Raw genomic sequence first — 27804 nt, forward strand, 5'->3', positions numbered from 1 at the left:
GACACATGATTGATCAGGAGATGAATAGAGGGAGGCTGAAATGAGGACTAAATTAAGATAGTGGCAATGAGAATGAGAAGACAGATTTGAAAATATTTAGGCTGTAAAATAGTAGGACTTTGGTGATTTTGGATATGTGGAGTGAAGTTTATGATTTTAGGAACTGACACTTTTTACTAAGAAAAGGAAAATGGGAGAAACTGGCCATTGGGGTAGAAAACTCAAAACACAGTTTTAGGCTTCCCAAATTGGGGTTCTTATGGCATATCAAGATGGAGACATCCAAAAAGCAGTTGGTTATATAAGTGTCCAGAGCTCAGAAGAAAGGTATGGGCTGGAGCCTGATGATATGAGGGCTATCAACATAAAGGAAGGGAATGATGGTTGAAACCATGGGAACAGCAAAGATAGCCCAGGGAGTGCTGACTGTGAGAAACCGTTCAAGCCCAAAAGCCTCAGGAACATCATAATGTAGGGTGCGGCAAAATAAGTAAAGCTGCTACAGTGACTAATTGCAGAGCTAAACAGAAGGAAGATAAGAAGAGTGGTGTTTTGATGTTTTAAGTTCAGTTTCTCCAATCCCTTGGGGGTTTGAATTTTCATACTTGTTGAAGGAAACTATTTACCCTTCCATTCATTCATTCATTCAGTATTTACTGCATATCTGTTATGTGCCAAGCTGTGTTCTAGGGACTGGGGAAATAGAAGTTTCTAAGATAGACAAGGTCTCTGCCCTAATGAAGCACACAGTCTAGTGAGCAGGATAACGTGGGTGACTAAATGGCTACTTTGAACTGGGCACTCAAGAAAGGCCCCGTTTAAGGTGATATTTCAGCTTAGATCGAGTGACAAGGAGCCTAGCATGTATAGAACTGGAAAAGAGCAGCTGATCCAGACAGAAAAACCAGCCAGGTATAGTCAAGGTGCTAAAAGACCAGGGTGGCCTGAATGTTTTGGAGTTGGAGTAAGTAGTGGCCTGTGAGAATGAAATAGGCGGGTGTATCATGCAAGGCTTTGGAATCCAGGATAAGATCGTTGGATTTTACTGTAAATAAAAATAAGGAGGATTGAATTAAGAAGAGCTCTTGGGGCAGTATTGTGAGTTTGGTGGTAAGGAGACAACTAAACTCCCTTCACTAATAGTTTATTTCTTCTAAAAGGTCATTATTAGTTTCCTTTAGAATGGTCCCTGATGGGCTAGAAGTCTATGGTATATAGGACAGGGTATTTACCAGATGCTTTCAAGCAGATACTGAAGTTCTGAAAGCAGAGTCATAAGGAATCTAGATTATTTAGAAGCTAATTACAAATCCGTCTTTGAGACAGAGACTTACCATAACTTGTTTTTTTTTGTGTCATCCTCTCTTTAGGAAACAGGTTTCAGCCACTAAGGCCGAAGCAGAAAAGGATGGAGTAAAGGTCCCCACAACCCTGGCGGAATACTGCATCAAAACTAAAGTGCCTTCCAATGACAACAGCTCAGATTTGCTTTATGACGACTTGTATGACGATGACATCGATGATGAAGATGAGGAGGAGGAAGATGCCGACTGTTATGATGATGACGATTCTGGGAATGAGGAGTCGTGACATGTTCCTTCGATGCCCCTGTACTGCCCTGCCGTCTCAGGCCAAAGGGAGGGGAGCAGGTGGGGACCTAGCAATGGCCCCTCAGCAAAAACCTATTCACAGGGGGTGGGGAAAACAAACACGGCTCCTGCTGACTCCCCTTATGGATCTCAGTTTGCTCCTTTTTATGGACCTCTTAATGGAGAGAAAGTAACCCTCCACAGAATGTCTGAATTCTTCCATTCTTTACCCATCACTGTATTGATTTTTTTTTTTTTCTTTTTTTTTTTAAAAAAGCACCACCCAAAACTCCTGCCTCACTTCGTCTCTACAGAGTGTTCACAGCAAAACATGTTTGGTCTGTTTTTAGATTCTTGAAGAATTAAATAGTCTTTCATCAAGACATTTCATTTATTTAAAGCTGGGAACCCATTGGGAGTTCACAAGTGCTGCGTATATTGGGTAGCAAAAGTAAATGGAGGGGGAAAAAAAAAACCACCACCAACAAAAACCCATAGAATCCCACAAAACAAACTAAAAAACCACCACCAACAAAAACCCATAGAATCCCACAAAACAAACTAAAAAAATTGGTTTAGCTGCCCGCTTACAAGTGTATGCACATTGGTTTATCTTAGCCCTGTGGTGGTGAATTTTTTTTTCCCCCTTCTTAAGGCAGGGGTATAGCGGTCTGAGGGACTTGGAGCTAAGGTGAATGAAATGTGTTCCTAAGGGCCCAAAGTTCCTTCAGGCCTCCCTGAAATATCCCAAAGTGGAGGTCTCAGCTACTCTGAGAAGTCAGATTTTGTTTTTTGAAATCAATTGGGATCTAAAGCCTGAAATAAATATTCGTACTTTATATAGCACTTGGGTTGGTACTTATTTTAAAGGCAGGGTTATTTTTTTCTCCAGGGAGTGGGGAAGGTGGGGAGGAAGCAGGGATAGTGTGTGTGGATTTTTAATGATGGGAAGGAACAAGTTAAAAATCACTATGCCATTTTCAGTTGATGCTGCTGGGGAAAAAAAGTTAAAACTACTGGTGACTGACCACTGTTGGAAAAGAAAACATCTGTTTTATATACTTAACTTGGCCTTCTCCTCAAAGATGCACTCTCATGATGAGGATTTTTCTTTTTCTTTTTTTTAAGTAGCCAGTTTTTACTCAGTATTAATCCTAGGTGTATGTGTTAAGATTTGGGTTTTCATTGAGCTGCTTTTACCAATAGTGATAAATGTGGATGTAAGTAAGATTTGAGTGACCTGTTCCCACTTTCCTCATTGGATATGACCCAGGCTTTACCCTCCTTTCAATGTGCTTTGGCTGTGGGATGCAAGCAGAAGTTGTGCATGGAGCTTACCCTGGACTCCTTCGTCTCTTGGGCCGAGGGAGCTGGCTACAAGCAGTGTCTGGGACAAGCAAAGCTAGGAGATCGTCCTGCTGTTCAGTTGTTGCAGCTTTGATTTCCCAGGTCTCAATCATGTGTTGCTTCAATCAATACTGAGATCCAGCAGCCTTCACCAACCAAGGGACTTCAGAACTTGTGGGTGATTTTTGTTTCTATGGTGGTGGTGGTGGTGGTGGGAGGGGGGCGGGCAGAGGTCATGGGGGCCAAGGTTCTTTCAGTGGAGAAAACCTCTGTAAGTAAAATCAGATCTGAGGGAAAATACAGGAAGGACTGACTACAGTTCTACTCCAGATCCCTGGGCAATAGTAGCAACTCCTTTGCTTCAGATTGTAGCTCAGAAAGAACTAAAGGGCTGATCCGGGACAGAGGTGGAGGGGCCTAGAATGGTCAGGGTAGGTGATGCTTACTTCTTAGCTCCTCCTCCTTCCTTTCTGATCTCAGGGTTTTCATTGGCTCTTCAAACTCGCCAAACATTTGCTTACTATTCCCCAGCAGCCCTCTCTGGCTTGTAAAGTTTAGTCTGGTATTAAGTGGGAATGTTTGAAGTGTGGTGGTTCAAATTGGACATTGCTGAGTCTGGTCCCAGAAGCTCTATGTCCACTCCCCATGGGGCCAGGGCTGCTACTTGCACCCCTGAATCTAACAATTCTATCTAACAATTCTAATCAGATTTAGGGAACAGAGTTGCTCTTTGTGACAAAATGCTCTAAGTTGTCTGGCTGCAAATTCTCAGGAGGACTTTGGAATTAGCTTTTTACTCCTCACTTAAGTGATGCTTCCAGATAACCTGCAAATCTTCTGGAGCCAAACCTCTCACAATACCCCCCTCAGAAACCACCCCCACTTTCCAGGTTTAGCTTGGTCTTTACTATCTCAGAGCCCTAATATTAAGCCTTTCTTTTCCCTTCCTGGTAAAGTATCTCTCCCAGGGAAGGCCGGGCTATCTTTGCCTTGTGGGAAGTGCTGTGCTGCTCTGCCCTATCCCAGTAGGCCCTGTTGGCCTCTGTTGTGTGTGTTGACTCAGGGAGCCAGAGAGCCAGGTGGAGGTCATACCTCTTAGTCTTTGGGGGTGATAACTGTTGGGGGCTCAGTTTGCCTCAGATTAGAGCACAGTCAGTTCCAGAAAAGACTGGGGTGTGTTGATTTGCTAGCAGGTGGACATTCTGCTAGCCCAGCCTGATTTATAAAGCCCAGGTGTTGGTTCCAGAGTACTGTCCCTGAGAACACATCCTGTGGGGAAAAAATTGAGTATGTAATGTTTTCTCCTTTTCTTTTTGGAAGTGGAGGTCTCAGGCTCAGGCCGGAACCTCATGAGTACAGTTGTGCTGATTACTTGGTGTGACATGAGCTCAAAAAATTTTTAGAACTTCCTTTGATTCTAATTAGGCCTCACTGGATGCTTCTCAGTTCTGTGTATTTTGAGGCTGGGAGAGAAGATCATGATTCCATTGTTGATTCCCTCAAAGTCTTCCCCTTTCCCCCTTTCCATTCTGTATCATATCATTCCAGAGTTCTTTTCTTGTTAGCCCTACTTTTTTTGTAGTCCCGTTTTTCCTCCTTCCTTAGTAATTATTTGCTTCTTTACTTGCTGGTTTCCTTTTGTTTGGGGCATATACAAAAGAGATTGAAAGGGGAAGTGTGTAGTTCTCCACTGAAAATTAACTCTCCACCCCTGCCATCCTGATAAACAAGGTTTACATTTACAACTAAAAGATTCAGATGCAATTTTTCAACTATTCTGAAACCAGCAGGACACACCTGACTTTAATAGTTTTCTTAGCTGAAAATGTAGATGTTTTTCTTCAGTTTAACTTATGAGAAAGGATTATCTGATGCATTTTGTGTTGATTTCCCCTTTAGTGGTTTATTTTGTCTTTTTCTGCCCATCTGTCTACTAATGAAATGTGAAATAAAAATATACCTGTATTGCTATTTCCCCACTGGGATGACACTCTCCTTTTTTTTCCTTGTGTTAAAAAAATTTAAGGGTGGTCTGAATATTTTTGTTTTTACCTTGTGGGTTATACCTAGGACTAAGCTGAAGAATTAGAACAAAAAAGAAATGAAACACCTCCCTGGAAAATAACCACCCCCAATCTCTAACTGGCTTTTAAAGAAAGTTCTTAAAGACGTCATTTTAAAACCTTAATTCTGAAATAGAGCACAGCCAATGCCAGTAGATTGGTGAAGGGATGGAGAGGTGCCCCACTGCCCTCCTTAGGCAAGCATTTTGTTTCCACTGTCATCTGTCTTCCAAACTTCCTGCTACTAACAACAGGGATCAAGATATCATATTGTGTAATAAAAGGTCCCTATTTAGTTTCAGTCGTGGACACTTTGTATATTTTTCTAGCCAGGATCTCAAACTGTGGGTTAACAGCAGTAGGTGCTGCAACTGCTGAAAATGACCACTGCTCTGGATTTATAGGCCAAAAGCAGAAAAGGTAAATCTTGTGACCTTTGGTCTGGTTCTAGCATGTGAGTTGAACCAATGGACTGGAAACACCACTGTGTTCACTTATTTAGCTAGCCTGCTGTGGCTATTTAGGATTGAAATGAGAGGCTGTAACACCTTGGGCAACACCTTGGCTCTGCCTGGACAGGGGTAGTTCACACCCCCTGGCTGACAGCGGTGGTTAGAATCCTGGCTCCTGAATGGGTTGGGACTTTATGAAAACCGATTTAGCCCACCTGCCCAACAAGTCACTAACCACCTGTTCCCCAACAGCCCTTGACTACCCAATTGTGGTTGATGGGGAAGAAAGGATAAGACTAGACTAGTTTACCAGGTAAACACTAAGCCTGTTATTGCTTTATTTCTCTCAGACCTAGAACTCTGCTCTCAATTCTTGGCTTTGCTCCAGATTTTAAAGTCAGTTGAGGTTTAAGAAAGAAATTATCCTGTCCTGGTGGTTCTGTGTACACGGCCCAGCCCTGTGTGAGATGATCCTATTCCGATGTCTGTTAAGAGCTGCAAGACCAACAAAGTGAACTTTGATGAAAAAACTGCCTGTGTCCCGTCAGGAGGTTAGGTGTCTTTTCAGCCCTTCCACTTGCCTTTTAGCGCCCTGGAAGCTAACTGAGGGCCCAGCAAAGAAGGGAATGATAAGAAGTGGTGCTCTACAGCCTGTCTGGCAAGAAGCTCAACTTTAGGACTTGGTGCCCGCAGTGAAGATGTCCCCGCCCTGAGTCACAACACGCAGAGACCATGCATGCTTTCAGAACTTTATTAGGTGGAGTTTGCCTGAAACAGTCGCCCACCTGGTTCAGGACAACTGGAATAGCGGAACCTTTGCCTAGAGACATGTTCTTTATTTTTAAAGGGGAGCTGATTGGTTGAGCATCTGAGCCCTAGTTGAGATTTATTTTTAAAATGGTCGGCCAGAGGAAAGCAAGCTCCAGGGATATGACTAGACCAGAAGCAAGTGCCCCTGATGCAAAAGGCAAACAGGTGCCCAACGTTACATGGGGCCAGGGGACACATCTGCTATTCCCAGATCACGATTTGGCAAGGGAGAAACCTGACAAATGACAAAAGGAACAGTTTCTCAAAAAAAGTTGGACAAAGTAATTACACAGGATTGAGAAAACTCAAATAACGGTTTACAAGGGAGTGAGATAAGTCGTGATTCTTCATTGGTACCTGACCCCAACACCCAAACTACCTTGATCCCGGCAGCCAGGGCATGGGGGCTACATGGAAAGCATGAGAGCAGGGGGGAGCGGGGCTTATTTTGCTCTGGTGAGAAAGGTCTTGAGAGGGGAAAGCAGGCCTGGCTTAGGGCAGCCCCTGCCCCACACCCCCAAGGCCACCACCACATTTACAAATGCATACAATAAATACATTACATACAAAGACCAGGCTGGAGGCAGGCCCCCCACAGAGGCTCAGGTGACACCAGATACAGGTCTCAGGGATTCTAGGAAAGGGCCCTGGGCACCTAGAAATGGGTTCTGTGTGATCACTCCTGCCCAGGGAAAGCCCAGCCGCAGCCCACCCCTCTCTTCGGGGTTCAGTTAGTCCAATATGGAGAGTTGCTGTAGGCAGGTTTGGAGGCTTGAGTCTTGGGCTGCAGGGAGCTGGGCTGGCTGCGCTGACCCGAGCCACTCTGAGGAGGAGAGAAGGTTGTTAAGGCTGGAGGAGGCCCAAAGCAGGGTGGGCAGCTCCAGCACGGGGCTCACCTGGGCATCCTGTGGAAGGTGGTGGTGCAGCAGTTGTGAGTGGGGCTGCTGGTGGGCGGGCAGGATGTGCAGAAACGGTGGGGGTGCATAGCCGGGGGCTGCCCCAGGGGCCACAGGCCCAGTGGAGCCCAAGGCAGAGGGCAGGCTGAATGGTGGAGGGGTCCCTGCATGAAATCCCTGCTTGTCAAAAGTCTGCAGGACAAACGACAATGGTGAGGGCCGGACTGGACTACACCACCGACCAATCAATCCACCCATCCACCTCTGTCCTCCCTCACCTGAGTCTTGTAGACGGAACCGGTCATATCAGGTAGGCCAGTAGTGCTTGAAGACACTGACAGTCCTAGGAGAAAAAGCAGTTGTTTCCCACAGAAGTTGGTCTCAGCCCCAGCCTCCCACCTTCAGGGGCACTCTGGGGTAGCCTTGTCCAAAAGGAGGTCAGGGTAGGACACAATTATTTGAGGCCTCAATCCTGGGAAGGAGGGGTGGACACTACCTTTGCCAGGCCCAGAACCTGCAGACTTGTTCTGTGCCTGCGATGATCCACTATAGCCACCCTTGGTGTAGTCTCCAGCTGCTGTCCCTTGGGTCAGGTCATCATAACCTAGCAGGGCAAGGTGTAAGAGGCACTTGCGAGTCAGGCAAACCTGCCCTATCCCATTTCTCTCCCTGTGGGGAGCAGCCCTCACCTGCAGTGTAGCTGTGCTGGCCATAACCACCAGCCTGCTGGAAAGGGGGGGTTGGGGTACTGAGGTTCACACCGTGCTGCTTGGCTGTGGCTGGAGGGACCTGGTGGGGTGAGAGGCAAGGCATTAGTGTAGGAACAAGGCTGGGTGAGTGTAGGAACAAGGCTGGGTGAGGCAGCCTCAGGAAGTGGGTGGTAAACCTACAACCACAGGAATTCATGAGTTTGCATGTGCATCATATGCTGCATAGAAACACAGGTGGGTGTTTGGGTGGGCCCTCAGCCCAAAGAAGTCCTGAAGGCCAGGGTGAGACTGAGTGGGGTCATGACCCTCCCTGCAGCTAGAATACAGGTCATGGGGGGGAGAATGACATACTCCACAAATACTCACAAACACGGTGGGCCCATACTGGAAGGCACTGGGCACGCCGGTGTAGTAGGGGAGGCCAGTGTAGCTGTAGCCAGGTGGCAGTGCAGGATTCAGGAAGGGCTGGGCCGTGTGATGGGTCTGAGATTGGCTCTGCTGTGGCTGGGCCAGTGTAGAAGGGGGCGCAGGGGATGCAGAGTCACCTCGGCCAAACTTAGTAACATCACCTGGGAAAACAGAGCACTGATTCCAATGTCCATTATCCAACCAGGGAAAAGGCCAGATTGGCTCCTGCAAACAGCCAACAGGTCTGGGTGCCAGCTCAATAATGGGAAGCTAAAAGGCCTCTCGGCCCTCTGCTTCTGCTTTCCAGGCTCCTAATAATAGCTTTAGGCCAGTCCCATGCCCACCCACTCCTCATCCACTGATCAGACAAACCTGAATATGGATTATTAGCTAGGCTCCCATCTCGGCTGGCAAGGGCTGTGGGCGTAGCAAAGGGAATTCCGTAGTAATCCTAGGAGAGACCAGGGCGACTCAATCAGCAGAATGGTTTTGCCCCTCCCACAGGGGAGCAGACCCAGCAGGAGGCACAGGCAATGCCATACTCCTGGGGCAGGCGAGACTGTGGACGTCATATGGACACCTCCAGGGGGCAGCATTCTCAGAGAATTCAAATGAACGGTGTCCATCAGAGTTGTGCAATGTGGCCACCCTGCTTGATAGCCTAGCTTGTAGACAAACTGACCAATCCTGCAAGCCTCTGCCAAGCAGAGCCATTGGAGGCCCAAAATCACACATCCATTTTATACCACAGATGGATGGCTGTGAACGCCACAGGCTTAACCAACTTCACTGGCTTGTCCCATGGGATGCTAAAGAGCAGCTAGGATAGGAAAGCTGACTGAACAGGACAAACCTGAAAAGGGGTGAGCAGGAGAAAAAATGCCTCAATGGTTTAAAAAGGGACAGGGTTAACTCAAGGCAGGGGGAAGGAGAACAGCTCAATATGCACAGGTGCAAGCAGGACCCCAAGCAAGGACCCTGAACTGCCACCCCTTCTGCCCTGCCAATGGGGGCTCTGCATAGGGCCCAGTGGGAAATATAGCATATATTCCTGGCCATACAGCACCTGCCTCTGAGCCCTGCAGTTCTAGACCTGTGACCAACACTGTCTGGTCCTAGGCAGATGGGACTCATCCTGGCCACACCTCCAGGTAACCTCCAGTAAAGCCTATAGCATCTTCTCAGCCCAGAGCCACACATGAGGAGGTAGAACTGGGAAAGGACAGAGCGAGCAGGAACAGAATTGGGAACAGGCAAAGGAAAAGCCCAGAAAGGGGAGCCCTTTGATGGAAGAAGAAGATCCAAGGGTCCTAGAACCTAAAAAATGACCAAAGGAAAACCAAAAAACAATGTATCTCAAAGAGGGGGCTCAGAGGGGATTTCTTCTAAGGCACAAAATGACATGAAGAAAATGAGTCCTATGAATAAATGTGGAAAGGGTAAGTGAGGCAGAATGACTCTCAGGGCTGGGATCCTGAGCCTCTGGCTACTCCTGTGGGCCTGGCCAGGTCCCACACACAGATTCACTTAGGACCACTTCTTGCTCACCAACTTAGGACTCCTGGGCCAGGTGGCTGGTTGGTTTGCTCACGAGTATCTGGGGAACCAGGCCCATGTCCACTTTCCCACAGAGATCCTAAGTTCTATTGACCAGCATGGAGATCTGCCATGTTTCAACATCTTTAGCAAAAATCCTTCTGGGCCCTCCTGGGATGTAAGCAGCAGTGAGGTTCCATCAGATTCTCAACCAGCAGCTGCTGGTGGGCACATGGGAGAGAAGCTGCCCAGCAACCAGCCTCTGACTCGAGATAGTTTGCAAAACACCAGACCAGAGGGGACTGGCTGGCTAGAAGGGAAGCCCAAGGGTGAACAGGGCAGGGAATGTGTCTGCCTCCACATACCCCTTCTACTGCACTCCCATTCAAATGGCCTCCCCAGGCAAGGCCCAGTACTGGTGCCTCACCCTGATACCAAGGGTCAGAATAAAGGGGCAGTGCTGACCTCATCATGAGTCTGCAAGAGCCACGGAGATTCTGGGGCCAGCATTGGTACAAATAACAATAGGAGGCCGGACCCAGAAGGGCCCTTGAAGTCTGTCTACTCCGGCCATCCACTGAGCTGGGGGCAGAGGAGCAATGCTGTCATGACAGTGCAGCCTATGGCCACCCCACACCTCACAGACACTGAATGACACCTTAAGGATGAGGAAGACTTTATAAATAAATTCCAGGACCTGGAAAGCAGCCCCATGTCTGTAGTTAATATTGTTTTGCTTAAAACAAAACAAAACAAAAAATGGTGGGGAGGGGGAGAAGGGCCCACATTTAGTAGGGAGAGAGCTGCCCATAGGCCACAGGTCCCAGTGGTCTTCAGGTTCCCCAGGGATAACCACAGGACACTCATATGCACAAGCTATGGTCTCACCAGACACAATCACCAAATGGAAGGAACTTTCAAGTGTTAGAGCTGAGGAGACCTGAGGCCATGTATCCTGAGAGCCAGCCAGGGTGCCAGTCAAGGCCAAGGGAGGTAAATGAACCTGGCTCCCCACAGCCCCCACCATACCACACCCCACTCACCACGGGCAGCCGTGACTGCAGCATCTGGAGCTCGTCATAGCCATAGATCTGCGTAAGAACCAGAAAGGGTATGCTGGAGAGCACACAATCTCCTGAAAGCCCAGGGCACCTGGGGGCCATCTAAGATTGAAGGAGGCGGGGGAGGGGCCTGGGTCAGCTGCTGTGAGAACAGTGTCTATTCTGCCTTGGTGGGTCAGGATGCGGGAGGCAGACCAGTGATAGGCGGGGCAAAGACGCCGGGGTTCAGGGAGGTGGCAGCAGCCCGAGGTGAGCATCCCAGCCCAACCCAAGGGCCCCCTCACCAGGTCCTGCCAAGTGCCAGCCCCTGAGGCCAGGGGTGCTGGGCCAGCCAGGAGCTCCACTGTGTGCTCACCGGGTAGGCAGGAAGCAGTCCTCCGGGGCCCATGAGGTACTGGTTATGCAGCAGTGGAGGCACCCCCTGGGGCAGGTTGGGGGGTGCTTTGCCTGCAAAGGCAAAAATCAGATGGAGTAAAGTGACCTCAGAGTGAGATTTGTCAGCTGCTTTTGGGGGGGGGAATCCTTGAGCCCACTGTTTACCCTAGGGCTGCCCCAGATGGGGGCAGCAGCAGAGAGATGCACAGGGTCATGCTATGAAGGGTTCAGAGGAGACAGGAAGCACATGCCACACATTCAGGTGTTTCACCATCAGAATGTTCTGCATCCAGACAGAAGTACCCAACCCCCATTTCAAAGGTCACACTGCACTGAGCAAACCTGCAATGAGGAACAAATTGCCTCCTCAAAACAGGACAAGGAGGGCCAGGCAGTGCCAGGAGAGGGAGAGGGGTGGCAAAGGTGGGTTTTAGCAGTTTCCAACAAATTGCAGTCTGCTCTGCCCATACAGACTGCCCAGGCCCAGCTGACAGGCACACAAAGTGGCTAAGAACAGTCCAGGAAAGCTGCTCCCTGAACACTGCAAGTCACTCTGTCATCTGAGCTCCAGTGACAAACAAGGACAGAAAAGACTGGGAAGCTATAAGTACAAAGGTTGCCAGGAATCCCATCCAAAGGAGCCCACCCAGATTCAGATACCACCACCCCACCCCCCGCCCCCAACCAGGACTAGAAGGAACAGGCCTCAGGAGGCCAGTGGAACACAACAGCACAGTGCAGTGAGGGCAGGGCAACAGGAGACTGAGATCTTCTGAGGCTCGGGGTTACCCGTTCTGCCCTGGCAGCTAACCCTGGGCACCCTTCCTGGGAAGCCAAGTGTACAAATGAGGGGGTGGGCAAGAAAGGCCTCTGGAGCATATACCTGAGGTCACCAAGGGTGCAGTCCTGGTACTGCTGATGGGTGCACTCATGGTGGCCCCATTCAGGCAGAGGCTGTTCCCTGTGTTCACACTGCTGGGCAGGTTGGCCCCCGAGGACGTGGCACTTGAGGTGGTGGCTGCTGCCGTAGAGAAGGGAGCCGAGGACTGGAGGGAAGGGGTGCTCTCCACACTGGCATGCTGGCAAAACAAAAGCCGGGGCATGTGGATCTAGGGACGAAGGAGGAGGTGACTGGTAGAGCCTGGCCTGGCATCTGGGCTTGCAGTGTCAGGGCTGGATTGGCAGGCAAACAGTGCAACTGCCCAGGGGATCTGAGGCGAGGGGCTCTGTGTTCTGGGCTCACTGCAGCCCCCTTACACAGCAGACAAAATCAGATCTCGGGACACAACTCGTCAGCTGTGTATCAAGACTTAAAATTGAGCTCCATGACTAAAACCCTCCTAAAAAGCTTCAAGTCTGTCATGTTTTGATACCTGAAATAAGGCACAGAAGTCCTAAGTAAACCTTTGGTCATAACTGAAACAGATACCGTTTGTGCATGAGGTAAGAATGCCCTTCACAGAAAAGCAAGTATTCTCGGGAGAGCTGATCACCGGGCCATCGGCAGCCTCGCCCAGGTCACAGCCCTCTGGGAATTTCTTTTTCAGCTACCCCTGGACTAAGGTATTTGAGAGAGGCCCTTGTCCCAGAAATTTGGTGGTACCTCACAGGCCTTCATCACCTCACCAGGGCCGACCTGAAGTGGCAAGGCCTCCCACCCCAACTGCTGGATAATGATCCACCTAAGGAAGGGCAAAACCCAGCAGAGAGCCCCACAAGAGCCTAAGTTCCAAGAATTCTGCCCAGCAGCTTGACTCCTGTTAGAAGGTACCAGGAAGGGCTTAAAGGTACCAGGAAGGGCTTAAAGGGCTGAGGGAGTAGGTGAAAGAGATGTACTTGGTTGGGCAAAGCACATCCAAAAAAGGCAAGAAAAAGTCTCCGTTAGACTGAGACCAGCCTCCACACCAGGCTGTGTGCAGAGCACAGAAAACTCCTGGAGAGAAGCCACAGAGTACAAAGGCCCAGGGTGTAAGTGGGCCCCCACTGGGTCTCTGCCTCCTTGGGCTCAAAAGGCTCTGTGGAGATCGCATGCCCATAGCCTTCCCTGCCCATCTGACATTGGCTTTAGGGCTCTGGGATCCAGAAGCAGACATTCAGCAAGGTGATGACAGCTGGAAACTCAACCTCCCAGGACTGACAGGGGCTCCTGCTCCTTTACCTAAGATGGGCCAAACCAGGGTGGGGCGAGCGCCAGGAGCACCTGGTCCATGGTCCCCTATATGGGGCCAGACCCCCTAGTACAGAGTGTCTAGAGAGAGAGACCAAAGACCTGACCAAAACATGAACAAAGAATATGAACAGCTCACAGAAAAGAAAATTCAATGGTTGTCAAATATATAAAAAGGATATTCAACCTCATTCAACTATAAACTATACTGAGGAGCTATTTTGGAAAAACACAAGTATTTAATAAAACCATTTTGAGAAGGCCGTGGGGGAGTAGAACATTTCATTCATTGCCAATGGGAGGTAAATAGGTTAAAATTAGTATGCAGAGCAACTTGGCACTTTCTATAAAAATGACAAATGCCATGCAATTCTACATGCAGGATTTGCCCTTCAGACATATTTGTACACATGAAACAACATGTATATAAGGTTATCTAAGGTAACACTGTAGTATCAAGACTAAACATGGCCTTAAAGGTCCATCAGTGGAGAAGTGATTAAATAATGTACTACAGTAGAGCTGTGAACAAGAATGAAGAACTTTCAACATGGAAACGTCTCCAATAAGTGGAGGGGAGGGGCAGTTGAATGACAGCATGTATGGAATGCTCCCATTTAAATTAACAGGAAAAGAAAGAGGGAAAAGTGGCATTTTCTTTGATGTGGGTTTAAAACAAACAACTCTAGAGGATCAAGAAAGTGGGAGATGAGAGAGGTAGACCAAGCAGATGAGAGACCAAAAAACTTCTTAGCATAGATCATTTATACCTTTTATTCTTAAATCTTAAGAATAAATTATAGCAACATGGCATTTCTGTGTAGGACTCATTTGACCAAGCATTATCTGGCTGTGGCAGTTTGCACTGTAAGATTTGGAGTTTCCTGCTGAGAAACAGAAGAGGGCAGCCAGCCCAGGTGTGCACAAGCACTGCCCAGTGTGCCAATACCCTGGGGACACGCCAGCTCTACCGTGCTTTTGACGGGGAAAGCTCATGGCTCCCACTGGCCAAACAGAGGGCACAGACAGGTGAGCAGGCACTCACTTCAAGGGCACAGGTATCCCCACTGTGCTTGACTTTGAAGAGGGAAGCCTATGTGTTCTATGACAAAGGATTATGTGTAGGATTTCACTTGGAAAAACTGAGTTTCAAAGTCACGCCGTTAAATCCTGATGTACGTACAGGACTGTCCCTTTCCACCACCTTGCTCTGCAGATCACCCAATCTCTCTGCAGAGAAAACAAACTTCTCCAATTTCCTGCCTCCTAATCTCTACCCAAATCCTCTTCCTTCTCTGCTTGGGAACCTATCCCCTCTGGCCCTGCCTAAAGTGTTCACCCTCTCCCAGGGGCATGAACATTTTGTTCTTCCCCGGCACCTTCCTTTCCATCTACCCAGATGCTCAAGACACACCTAGCTTTTAGTTAGACATGCCCACCCCCAGCCCTTCCTCCTCTCCACTTTACCACCATGCTTCCCCCATCCCACCACAATCTGGCCTGAGCTTTTCCACTTAAAACCAAGCTCCCAACCACACAACTCAATAAGCTACAACCCAGAGTTACTCTTCAGCACATCAGGAAACTTCCAAGCTGGCACCCACACTTTGAATCTCTCCCAGCTTGGCTGCCTTGACAGAATACTTTCTGGTTCCAATCTTGTGTCTCCACCCTCCAGACTTCCTTCTTCAATGTCAACCTTCCTAAAGTCTCTGCCTCTGAGCTGGGATTGCAGGAGAGAAGACCAAACATGACTCTTAATGGCCACAATCAGCAAAGTCCCCGTGACTGCCAACAGATTGGAGAGAAATTACATTAACTGAGCCAGGGCTGTCAGTTTCAGAGAGATGTCTGGGCATGTGCACACAGTAAAGGAAAGACACTTCTCGCATAAGCACTCCCTTTTCCCTTCAAGCATTTTCTCTACAATGACTTTCACAAAGTGTCAGAGGATCCTCTCAGGACTTTATCCAGAAACGAAGCTCTTGATTCAATTTGATCTTTAGCCGAGCCTACACTGCAGTTAGCAATGAGCCTATTTTCCTCTAAAAAGCTTTCACATGCCTCGATATAATAAGACCCAGAAAATAAAATATCAAGTAACTCCCCTGCTAGGTAGTAAAGTCTCTTGTAATGACCAGGGAGCTCCGGAAATTCTTGGGAGTAAGTTCATCACCTGATGCTCCTGTCAATAAAATAACAGGTCCGGAGAAGCAATTTCTCCAGAAAAGCCCATACTCAGGAAGCAGGATGTTTTCCAGGCTACTGAGACCAACAGCTCAAACCACATAGCTAGATCAAGGCATTTCAGCCCAGCAACTCTAGGTCATCTCAGATATTTGAAGTCAACAAAGTAAAGCCCCACCTGCACACGACCAAGCTTCAAGCTCACCAAGCAGAGTGGTGAGTCAGGGCCCAGAAGACACTTACTGTGTGTGGTGTGCTCGAGGAGAGTGCCGCGTGCGCAGAGGAGAGGCTGCTCTGGTGGCTGGAGAGGGAGCTGGAAGACAAGACAGAGCACCAGGCGTCCACCTGAACAAGCAAGACCACAAGAGGGCCCACCTGGCTAGGTGGGCTCGATCCAAGCTTGGCCCCATCCCTAAGGAAACCCCAAATTCAGACCCATCTTTCCACATTCCCTTAGACCCTGGTGATGACAGGAATCCTTCCTGGTGGATCAAAACAACCTACAGGGTCACTTGCCATGGGGATCTGGTACATCTCAGCCTGGGTTAACCTCCAGAGCCAATTCAGTCAACTACAACTACAACCATTTGCTTTTTAAACTGTGAAAAGTAAAAAGAAGATGGTACTAAGAACACTGCCAGCCTTGAAGAGTGAGGGAAGCAAGCTCCTATGTTCAACCCCAAACACCAGAGACAGAACCCGAATTCCCATCAAACCCAGAATTCAAATTGAATGCTTTAGATCCTGGTTGAAGCAGGGGAAACTCTACTTAGAAGATGTAGAGACCAAATCCATTTTCTACACTATATTCTAATAACTCTCAAGCCATGACAAGTACAAGTGAGACACCTGCTCAGAAATCCAACATCACTCCCATTCCACATCCAGTGACATGGGCCCAGAGCTGGAAGGAGAGGCTCAGGGGACCCAGGGCTCTGTGCCAGCAGAGGCATTACAAGGAGAAAAGGTTTTCATGTCTGGAAGTTTTGAGACACCACCCAGCCAACATCTAAGAAAAGTATTAATGTAAAAGGCCAGTATGTCGTGCCAGTGGCAGTGAGTACTTAGTTCAGGGGAACAACATTCTATCAGAGGTCCAGGACTGTGCCCCAGCATGCCTCTCACTCTGCACCCACAGCTTCCCCATACCTGCTAAGCTGAGAGGGGGGGCTGCTGGATAGGTCACCAGGCTGAGACAAGGAGGGCAAAGTGGCAGTGTGCTGGGATGCAGAGGGCAGAGGCGTGGTGCAGGTGGTGGTGCTGGGCACGGAGCCCACAGATGAGAGGGCGGAGGGAGGGTCTGTTGTCTTTGGAACTGGAACGGATGAAGTAGCTGCAAGAAACAGATCTGTTTAGCTCCAGAACCAATCCTGAGCATCTGAAGTATGCTCAGCATCCCATGGCATGCCAGGCTCTGCTGAGACATATAGAAAATTCCATTCCCCAGGGAATCTGCCCAGGTATATGTCACCAAATAGGGCTTCTCTGTCAGAAAGGAGGACCAAAAGGACTCAAGATGGTCAGACATGCAGGACTTGAGGAGAGAGTGGGAAAGGATGCTTTACAATCATAAAATGGTGCTGGTGCCACCCTACGATGTGGACATCCTTCCCCCACCTAAGAAACTGCCCCCTTGGCAGCATCCACAAAGATCAAGCGGCTCTGAATTGACACACATGATTACAAGGTGAGGCTAACTTTCCTCAAAAGTCACAGCAAAGTAACAACAACCAAAAAATTTTTTAAAAAGCCAAGGGTACAAAATATAGATTTCTGTGGAGGGAAAAAAAGTCACAGCAAGGGACAGTGAAAACCTGGTTCACGAGGCCACCCAATGCTTATTAGATCTTTGCTTCTATCAAGTCAGTATCAGATCGGGTTAATGCTGCCCAAGCTCACAGCCAATTCAAGGCAGGTGGGAGCTGAGGGCCCAGAGTGCCTCCGTTGTGGAGAGATACACATGCCTAAAGCCTGCAGAAAGAACACACACCTCTTGCCCAGCACGGACTTTCAAACGCGCAGAGTGGGAATTCCCTTGGTATGTGCTTAAACAGAATAATCTCAGTGTCCATCACTGAGTTTAGTTAGGTTGTCAGAAAAGATATGGATATAATCTGTCCTTGCTTTGGAAAAGACTCAGTTTTAGGGCTGTCCACATATACAACTCAGATATGTGCTTGGAAATAAAACATCATTGTCCTTCCCAGTTAGAAAGGGGGGCTGACTTGACTCCCTCCTACAGGACTACCTAGGAGCTCACTGGGAAACACTCTATTCTCAAAAAGCTGTTTACCAGAGGAGGCGGGAGTCTAAAGGGTCATAGGGTCTAAAACAATAATAGATTCTTACAGTGGTCCTTACATTCATGAGGCCTTCCATTTACTGAGAGTCTATTCCAAATGTGAAATCTGTTCTTACAGAAACAAGATGAGGACAACACAGATGTCCCTGAACCAAAACTCAGACCCTGAAAGTTCTCTCCCTGGACCTTGGCTCACATTGGTAACAGGTTTCCAGCAAGACTTTTAGAGATGAAGATATAGGGGGATGGAATATGGTGATGAGAGTCTGGGATATAGAAACCTATCATAAATGCAAACTATTTTTCAGATACTTCACATTTCATTTAAAATCTCCAGACAATCTAGGATGCCTATATGTGCTCCCAATCAGTTCCATGCCCGGGTGAAAGAAACTTGCCACCACTGCTGCTGGTGTGAGAAGTCCCTGTGTCATTCAATGAGCTCAGAGCTGTCCAAGCACCTCCAACAGTCCTGACAGCCCACCAATACCATCAACACAAAACAAAATCCTGGTGAATCAAATCTGCCCTTTCAATTCAAACGAGGCCCACCCTGGTCTGCTAAAGTTCCTATCCCCACCAGCCACCTAACACCCACATGCAATTTTAAAAAGAGTCATTTTGGTTTTCACGCCTATCAGTGAAGACACCCATTTGTCTTGCTGAAAGATGAAAGAAAATCAACATAAACAATTACAGACAAGCTAGCTAAGCACAAAGGAAAGAAACAAATAACAGGCCTGCACTATCATCAGGGTCCACTGAGCTGAGCTTCTCTAGGATGGGGTGTAGCAGGAGAGTTTCCTTTTACCTTCTCCCAAGGACCCACAGTGAAACAACATTTTATCTCCCTTCCTAGCAATAGCTCTTCAGATACTAAAGGCAATGAGCATTTCTTTCCTGAAGTAGCACACTAATTTTTTCCTTTAAAAGTCCTTCATATTATCGTAGCGAGAACCCTTTCATCATCTTGGAACCTGTGCCTCTGAGTAAAGCCTCTTAAATCCACAGTACCCATCACACTTGGAGTGCCATCTCCTAGGGCATAAGAGTACAAGACCTCACACCTCCCTCTGGCTGGGCCTTGCACATTTCTAGTATTACCCACCCACCAACACCTGGCCACACAGGAATCTCTAGCTGACCTTCTTAACTCTACAACAGAAACATGAGTTGGTTTTTCTTACACAATGAACCGGGCTTTTCCATGTTCCAATGATGGAAGCAGCTATCAGAAGCAGCTATCAGAAAAGTGTAAGGGCTAGTTTTGCGAGATAAGGCACTGGGCCAACTGATGTTTTCCCCATCATGTTAGCTATGCTCTCTCTATTTAGTTTCCACCAGCCATGACTAGAACAGTTAGCTTACATACTTACTGTCTAGAGTCTGCTGACTTCGACCACCACCATGTCCATTCTATAAGGAACAGAAAAGAAAGTAAGTAAACCCAAAAAATCAAAAGATAATCTAGATGACTTTCTAACTGGGGTTGAGTCACAAGCATACCAAGTGCAGATGAGTCAAAAAGGAACAATGGCCTGTTTTAATTTATTTGTTAATAAAAGGAGGGGCAATACAACAAACTGAATAAACCCCAAGGAGCTAACATTTTTGAAAACCAGGGAGTAATAGAGACACAAGTATAAGAGCCAAATCATAGGAAGCAGTGAATCAGTCCTAAAACAATTTTTAAGAAGTCAAACGATTTGAAGAACTTAGGAAGTTCCATTATATTTGAATCCCAGTTTCCTATCTCATGCAAGTTCTGTTTCCTGAATACCACTTATGTAAGAAAGTATTTCTAAGATTACAACAGAGATAACTTCCATACCAGGAATTATCATATTTTATATGATGAGCAAAATGGTTCTCAGAGAAAAAGAGATGGTTAAGGTAGTGTGGTTGTTCCCTAAAAGAGCAGAAGCTAAACAAAGGTTTGCGTTAACAATTAAGGCATTTCACTAGAACCCACACACAAGAAGAAGAAGGCCCCTCACACACGTGACCTCCACCTCCAAGGACTGCGCAGGGGAGAAACCACATACCGTGATCAATGGTTGGACTCAGACACTATCCCAACAAGAAGGAAGCAAGTTATAGAAGGAAAACAGTTAAAACAGATTTCCTTCCCACAAGGGTCAAAACTACTAAAGAAAATAAAGAGCTGTTGCCTCTGCGTTACCCCAAATTCAGTAAAATTTCTGCTTTTGAAATGTTATACTTATTTACAATATACCTTGTTCAAAAAAGAATCTAAATTACTTACAAGAAATGTAGAAAATACAACAGAACCACTAGGAAAAAAGCAAGGTTTAAAAGAAAAGATGAAGATCAGGGAAAGGAGACACAAGACATCTTCCCAAATATATAACGATGGGTAGACAGTAATTAAAGTTCTGCTTTCTTCCCTCCATCTAAACTAGGGTTCTACCCACTAACTACGTATACATGACATCAAAGATCCTAAACAACACAAACCCTGCCGATAGCAAGCAGTCTCCTCAAAATGGCAGCAAACAAAAATAAAGGAGGAACAGGAAACAGTAGGCATCAGACCTTAGGAATATTTCATTCCACCTTGAAAATCATTTTTAAAACACAATGAAGAAACTGACACAACACAGGGGTCGCAGTATTTGTGGTGGGGAAGATTCCAGGCAGAACAATGGTGGGAGCAAATGCAAATAAATATCAAAGGGTCAGGAGAGATCAGAAACATGGACGAATTGAGATGTCCTGGAAATCACAGGGATTGAAACTCAGATAGCACATGGTTCGATGTATGTTTTAGAAGCAATACAGATCAGCACTGCTCAAGAGAACTTTTAACAATAATGGAAATAATTCCATATCTGCACAGTCCCATATTGTAGCTACTAACCATATAGAGCTAACAAGCATTTAAAATGTGGTTAGAGTCTGAGAAACTGAACTTTAAAATATTTATTTAATTTTAATTATTTTAGGTTTAAATAGCCACATGTGGCTAGTGGTTACTATAATGGAAAATATGGGAATGAACTTCTAGTTAAAGATGACAGATCAAGAATACACAGCTTTTTGAAATGTGTAAACCCAGAAAGACTAACAAGTGAAAAATGACAGCAACAGTTATTCTGTAGATTAGAAAGCATAGCAAGGAGGTGGCCGCTGTTACAGAAAAGACAAATCTGAAGTCGAATAGTAGGGAAAACCAGAAAACAACCTGATTTATATATCAAAGAACAATACTAAGCAGCTCAGTAGTTATCTATTCCAGGTAACTTTGACAGTGGGAGTGAAGGTAGGGCTTAAAGTAGGAAAATTTACTTAAAGTCTGTCCAAAACCAGATCCTCACTTCCCTTTGCACAGCAAGCTGAAGGGTAACAAAGAGACAGGGGGGAGTGGGGAAAAAAATGAATTAAGTCAATGTTGACAAAATGAATGTTTTGACCCCAGCCATCTTTACCCTTTAGGCTCCTAGAGCACTGACAGACAAGCATATGTCCTACAGGAAAGAGACTGGAAGAATATCCCCTAGGGAATCTAAATAAGCCCAGTGGAAAAGGCCCAAATGGTCTGATACCCCAACTATTCCACATCGAAGCCCACAGTCAACAATCGGCCCCCTTCTCCCCAAGTTAGAACTCTTAGGTAATTTCAATGCTGATCTCTTCAATTTAAGTAGGCAGTCAATGATCACCAAGACATTTGAGGCAAATATCTAACAGAAAAGAGCAAAAAGAAGGAGAAAAACAATTTGGAAGAAACACACTATGAATGGAAAATGGGGGACGAGTATCCTCAAAGACATGAGATCAGAAGACTCAAGAAAAGACAAGAGAGGGTAAGTCCAGAAGGACCATATATGAATAACAGAGGTTTCAAAAGAAAGAAGAAAAATGACCAGGCAAATATAGCAACAAAGTAATTTAAGACTATTTCTCAAAACTAAAAACATGGGTTTCTCAATCGATGGTACCAGTCTGACTTCCAGCAATGGTAAAGTGGACAGGGGAACCCTCCAGCAGTTAACAATTATAACATCTGAGTAATAATTTTAAAACTGGCTGAAGGCACTGGAAAGTGATAAAAAAAAAACAACATTAAGAAACCAGAGAATTCTGACATTTTTCCCTGAGTGTATGCACCAACCTAAATTTCTAGCTCCTCCTGCCAGTTTTTGAACTCTGCCCTATGCCATCTTAAGCTGCTTTACAAATACCAGCTAATTTGACAATATCAGGAATAGAAGAGGAGACAATACCACTACAGATCATATAGCCACTAAAATAAGGTATCATAAATACTTTAAGCCAGTAAATTTAATGACGACTAAGATGAAATTGATAAATTCCTTGATATAGATTACCAAAAGACATAGCCTGAATAGCCCTTAATCAATTATTGAAATTAAATTCGTGGTTTCAAACCTTCCCACAAAGAAAACTCCTGGCCCAGATGGCTTCACTATAAAAGCTACCAAACATTTAAGGCAGGAAGGGGAACGATCCTACAAAAGCTCTTTAGGAAGACAGAGAAATGGGGTGAGGTTGGTAGTGTCTTCCCACAGTGGAAAGTGTCTAAAACCAGGATGGAGAATCAAGGAATAGTAAATATATTCAGCACATTACTGAGCAACATGGGAGGAAATAACAAGAAAATTGGCACACACGCAAAAAAGGCCACCCGGGAAGCAAAAGGGCTGGTGGTGGGGAATACTCTGTGGGGCAGGAGATGGCTATTTTTCACATCAAACCTCTACTGAACTACATCTCAACTTTTGTAACGTGACTGTATACTTTAAAACTCAAAGGAAAGAAAAGAGGCAGCTATGTGATGGATGATACAATGTAAGAGCAAGACTAACCAGCATACCTGAAATAAGAAAAAGAAGTGGGACAAATATTTGTTGGAGAGAAGGAGGGATTAATGTTAAAGACATAGTCCCCATGACCCAGTTGCCAATGGGAGAAAAGGAGTCTAACAGAAGTTAAATTTAACTCTGAGAAAGGAGCATCTAGGTAGACTTATCTAGCAAACAGATAAGAATATACAGGTAGAAATCTCAAATTTTAAAAGTCACCTGCAGACTTCTATCAAAAATTACCGGTTAGGACTAAACAGCCAAAATGAAAAGCTCTCCATAATGAGTTGAAGGACAGCCATGTTGTGAGATGGACAGTTTGATAATGAGTCCACCAGCTTCTTCTCAGTCATGTAAGTCAGATCAGTCGGCAGGCCTCCGGCAACAGTCGTGCTCCCCAAAGCTGAACTGCCTGACACGAGGGACAAAGTCTGTAGGGTAGGAAATGGGTCAAAGGCCAGAAAAAGAGTGTGGTGAAGGGGACTAGACTGGGCCAGAAGCTGTAGGTGTGTGGAGCTTGGTACTTAACCTATCTGGGTCTCAGTATTACAAGGTTGTACAAGTATTTACAAGTTGTTCTGATTATATAAGAAACATTATACAAAGAAGTTCTTAACGAGTTGTGGTAATGGATGGTGGTGATGGCAACCTAACACTGTAAATGTAATTATACCACTGAATTGTATACATTAAAGTGGTCAAAATGGGAAAATTAATGCTGTATATAGGTTACCAGAATAAAAATTAAAATGAAACAAAAAAGAGCCCCTACCCTTGATATCTGAAAACTTCACGTGGATTTCCTTGGTTTAGTACCCATCATTCAGGTCACAGAGCATAACTAGTTTTTATGTGTCAACTAGTTCCTGAAAAGACAATTTTAATCTGTGGGTCTCCCAGACACCTCCATCCTTACCACCCAACCACCCAAAAGCAGATTAAATAAAGATGACCAGAGTACACAAGACATTTTTCAGAATGTTTAGGTGAAGGGAATGGTGGAAAGATGAAAATGAGGAAACTTCAGTTCCATTCTAATGCTGTTAATGTATTCTGAGATTCTGGTCTAGCCTGTGATTTTGGTAGTAGAGTGGCATAACCTCAGAAAAGATAGCTTAAAAAACATTGCTATTATTATTATTATTATTATTGGGTTTTCTATATTAGTGTTCTCAGCCACTGTGTCCCCTTATTAACACAAGATTCCCAGACTCAAATGCAGCCAAGAAGGATCAAAAGCATGCAAGCACATTTAATAGAAGAACAACCACAACATTATTTGTACACTTGGCTTTAGGAAGGCATTTTCCAAAATTATAAGCATATATACAGTAGTCTGGATATAGAGTCCGAGTGTCTGTTTGACTCCACAAAGTAAGGTGTGGCACTGAATATGTGCGTGAGTTTGTGTGTGTGGGAAGAGTCCTTGTGGGGTCAAGGGTTTGGATTTTACTCAAAGGATTACTGATTACCAGCACTGTTAATGAAAATTAACCTCAAGGAAGCCAAGAAATTATACTAAAAAGTTTTTTTCTAAATTACTTCCGAAAGCTTAAATGCACAGTGTTGCTGAACTGAAATTTCAAGATATCAAGTCATATTTTGAGTGACCAAATGAATTACAAACACAGTGACTTTCCCTCCAATTATTTAAGAAAATTTTCAAACATGCAGATATGGTGAAAGAATTTTGTAGTGAACACTCATACCCTATCAACTAGATGCTATAATTAACATTTTGCTCTATTTGCTTTGTAGCTATGGATTCATCCAATCTATCCATCCCTCAATCTCTCCTCTTGTATTGTTACATTTCGAAGTATTTTTGCAGACATTATTTCAGAATTATGTCATTAACTACAGTTCAGTATTTATCATGTTTTTCTTTTTTTATTAGAGAAGTTGTGGGTTTACAGAAAAATCATGCATAAAATACAGGATTCTCATATACCTTGCATTGGTAGGGAACATTTGTTATAATTTATAATATACATTTTTATAATTATACTATTAACTAAAGTCCATGGTTTAACTTAGGGTTCACTGTGCAGTGCAGTTCCATGGACTTTTCTTTAAATCTTTATTCTGTTATCATGCATACAATCTAACATTTCCCCTTTTAATCATATTCAGATATATATTTTGGTGCTGTTAACTGGGTTCATAATGTTGTGCTACCATCACCACCATCTATTACCATCTATTTCCATCATTCCAAATAGGAACCCTGTGAGTCTTAACTTTCCATTCCCTATACCCACCCATCCCCTGGTAACCTATATGCTAGATTCTGACTCTACGTGTAATATAGTTGTTTTTTTCTTTTTAAGGTAAAAGTAACACACAATGAAACACACAAATTTGAGGTGTACTACTTGATGAATTTTAACATGCACACACACTCATGTAAACCAAATCCCTATCGAGATACAGAGCTTTAGCATCACCCCAGAAAATTCCTTCATGTGCAAACTGATTTCAATCTCATAAAGAATGTGGACATAGAACTTAAGGGTAGGACAGACCCCAAACTGTCCATACTGGGTTTAGAGCACTGGGGCCTATAGGCTTACCTATAATATTTTAATTCCTTGCAAAGAAAATATGCTTTTAAGTATTACTAGGATGAGTAATAAACGAACATGAAGATAATAAAAACAGTTGAGTTGTCCTAGCAAAAATATGGGCACATTCTTTCTTTTAATTTTCTTTTCCCATGGATGATGTGTTTGATTTTACTGAAAACAGTTTGATTTTCAATTTGTTCTGGTTTGCTAATGCTGCCCTTTTGCAAAACACCAATTGGCTTTTATAAAGGGGGTTTATTTGATTACAAACTTTTTCAGTCTTAAGGCCATAAAGTGTCCAAGGTAAGGCATCAACAAAGGGTACCTTCACTGGAGAAAGGCCAGTGGCATCTGGAAAACCTCTGTTAGCTGGAGAGGCATGTGGCTGGCATCTGCTTGCTCCCAGGTTGCATTTCAAAATGACGTTCTCCAAAGTGTTGCTCTTGGGGCGTTTTGTCCTCTCTTAGCTGCAGCTGCTCTTCAAAATATCACTCTCTGTTGCTCTGCATCTGGGCCTTTGTGGCTCCTTTTTAAATACTCCAGTGATCCAATAAAGACCCACACTGAATGGGTGGGGCAACACCTCCATGGAAATAATCCAATGAAAGGTCTTGCCCACAGTTGATTGAGTCACATCTCCATAGAAAAACTCAATCAATAGGTTCCAACATATTCAACACTAATATGTCTGCCCCCACAAGACTGAATTAAAGAATATGGCTTTTTCTGGGGGGACATAATAAATAAAAACCAGCACACAATTCATTTCTAAATCTTGATGGCAATATAAAATAATATTTTAAAAGAGGTGTGTTTATGTACTATAAGTCTCTACTTCTAAAGTGTGTTTATTTATCCAAGTTTGGTTTCATCCTTGACATGATCATATAAAATTCTAAGATAATAGTTAAGAATCATGATTTTATATTCTGAGTGTTTGGAGTTAACGTATTTGATTCAAACATTTTTGTTTAGAACTGCATAAAACTAAAACATGGCCAACATATTAGATTTCCAGGAACATTATTTCTCGTTTACAAATATGCAAGTACTAATCTATTGAATTATGACACTTCATTTTACTTCTTACAAAATTCATCATTAGTATAGTACCAATACCAATGTTACAATACATAATTTAAATAGTAAGTCGTGTTCAAAATTCTTGACTCTGCTGAATTGAGTGTTAAAGGGTCCATATAAAAGATTTTATTTAACACTATGAATTTTCTGATGTGAAATTCAGCCAAAGATTTTCCTGAATTGACTTTGGGAAGGTTGATTCCTCAGCATAAGAATGTTAACACTAAGGAATGAGTGATCACTGAAGACATTCCTTCATTCATGACACCGACTATCCTACAAATGTTGTTGTATGTATAATGGTTTTGTGATATTTTTCATGAATAACATCTCCAAAAGGCATTATCTGGTGCTCTCTCTAGGGGCTCCATCCTCTTGTGAAGAATTGTCTATCATGGAGAGGAGTGGATGAAGACTCTTCCACTTTCATTACATGTATATTATGCTTTTTCTCATGTTAGATGACCACAGACTAAGTGCTTTTATATATAGGTGAAATCTACATCAATCCTCTCCACTTTAGTTTGGCTTAGACTGAGGGAGTAGTCATGATGACTAAAAATTCTACCAGATTGATTTAAGTTTTTTGTTTTTCATTTTTTTTTTCAGTGTGTGAGTTTTCTAGCATGTTTAAAGTTTCATTCAAGGGCTGAAATCTCATTCATATAAAAAACATTTTTAGTATGAGTTCTCTCATGGCATCAAAGGTCAGAATATTGACTGAAGTCTTTCATATATATGGCATTCATAGGGTTTCTCTCCCATTTGTTTTCTGTCATATTATCTAAGGTTACAGAAATAAACTAAGGTTTCCCCACATAGTTGATATTCTTATGGTATCTTTGCAGAGTGAGTTTTCTCACATTTCCTAAAGGTAGAATAAGTTAAGGCTTTCCCACAAAGGTGACAGTCATAGGGTAACTCCCCACTGTGAATTCTCTCTTGTTTACTCAGGGAAGAACATTGATTAAAGGCTTTCCCACACAAATGGCATTCATATGGCTTCTCTCCAGTGTGAGTTCTTTTATGTTCTTTCAGGTTAGTACAAAGACAGAAGGCATTCCCACATAGAGGGCATCCATATGGTTTCTCTCCAGTGTGAGCTCTCTCACGTAGTCTAAGATAAGAACAAAGACTGAAGGCTTTCATAGATAGATGGCATTCATATATTTCTCCTCAGCGTAAATTCTCTCATGTTGTCTCAGGTTAGAAGCCTGAGCAAAGGGTTTCCCACATAGATGATTCATAATAAGAGTTTCTCTCCAGTGTAACTCATCTCATGTTGCCTAAGCATAGAATAATGGATGAAGGCATTACCACATAGGTAGCATTCATATTGTTTCTCCAGTGTGAGTTCTCTCATGTTGTCTCTTGGCAGAATGTAGACTGAAGGCTTTCCCATAT

At 44.7% G+C, this 27804-nt stretch overlaps 2 protein-coding genes and 1 non-coding gene across 17 annotated transcripts in view; 1 reads left to right on the top strand and 2 right to left on the bottom strand.

Moving 5' to 3' along the window:
• UBE2R2 (ubiquitin conjugating enzyme E2 R2) overlaps positions 1 to 3141 on the top strand; it is a 118682-nt gene extending 115541 nt beyond the window's left edge. For 2 of the 3 annotated variants that reach the window (XM_037797084.1, XM_037797085.1), the window contains exon 5: positions 1371 to 2428. In XM_037797084.1, coding sequence (XP_037653012.1) covers positions 1371 to 1590 — 220 coding nt within the window. In that variant the 3' untranslated portion in view covers positions 1591 to 2428. Of the gene's footprint in view, positions 1 to 1370; positions 2429 to 2862 lie in introns of those variants that run through there. The other variant, XR_005210611.1, reaches the window with a different exon arrangement.
• Positions 3142 to 6188: 3047 nt separating this feature from the next.
• UBAP2 (ubiquitin associated protein 2) overlaps positions 6189 to 27804 on the bottom strand; it is a 170989-nt gene continuing 149373 nt past the window's right edge. For 7 of the 13 annotated variants that reach the window (XM_037797090.1, XM_037797092.1, XM_037797091.1 and 4 more), the window contains 13 exons: positions 19280 to 19319; positions 16751 to 16934; positions 15845 to 15914; positions 12131 to 12356; positions 11228 to 11319; positions 10855 to 10974; positions 8648 to 8726; positions 8234 to 8436; positions 7847 to 7946; positions 7654 to 7761; positions 7436 to 7500; positions 7158 to 7349; positions 6189 to 7084 (listed from right to left, as the gene is read on the bottom strand). In XM_037797090.1, the coding sequence (XP_037653018.1) occupies positions 6989 to 7084; positions 7158 to 7349; positions 7436 to 7500; positions 7654 to 7761; positions 7847 to 7946; positions 8234 to 8436; positions 8648 to 8726; positions 10855 to 10974; positions 11228 to 11319; positions 12131 to 12356; positions 15845 to 15914; positions 16751 to 16934; positions 19280 to 19319 (1575 nt within the window). In that variant the 3' untranslated portion in view covers positions 6189 to 6988. The remainder of the gene's footprint in view (positions 7085 to 7157; positions 7350 to 7435; positions 7501 to 7653; positions 7762 to 7846; positions 7947 to 8233; positions 8437 to 8647; positions 8727 to 10854; positions 10975 to 11227; positions 11320 to 12130; positions 12357 to 15844; positions 15915 to 16750; positions 16935 to 19279; positions 19320 to 27804) is intronic. The other 6 variants (XM_037797093.1, XM_037797086.1, XM_037797088.1 and 3 more) reach the window with 6 other exon arrangements.
• Positions 17727 to 17808, bottom strand: LOC119505808. The gene has a single exon (XR_005210846.1). It is a non-coding gene; the product is annotated as a small nucleolar RNA SNORD121A (small nucleolar RNA).

The sequence above is a fragment of the Choloepus didactylus genome, chromosome 10 (genome assembly GCF_015220235.1).
Source record: "Choloepus didactylus isolate mChoDid1 chromosome 10, mChoDid1.pri, whole genome shotgun sequence".
In the NCBI taxonomy this organism is placed as follows: Eukaryota; Metazoa; Chordata; class Mammalia; order Pilosa; family Megalonychidae; genus Choloepus; species Choloepus didactylus.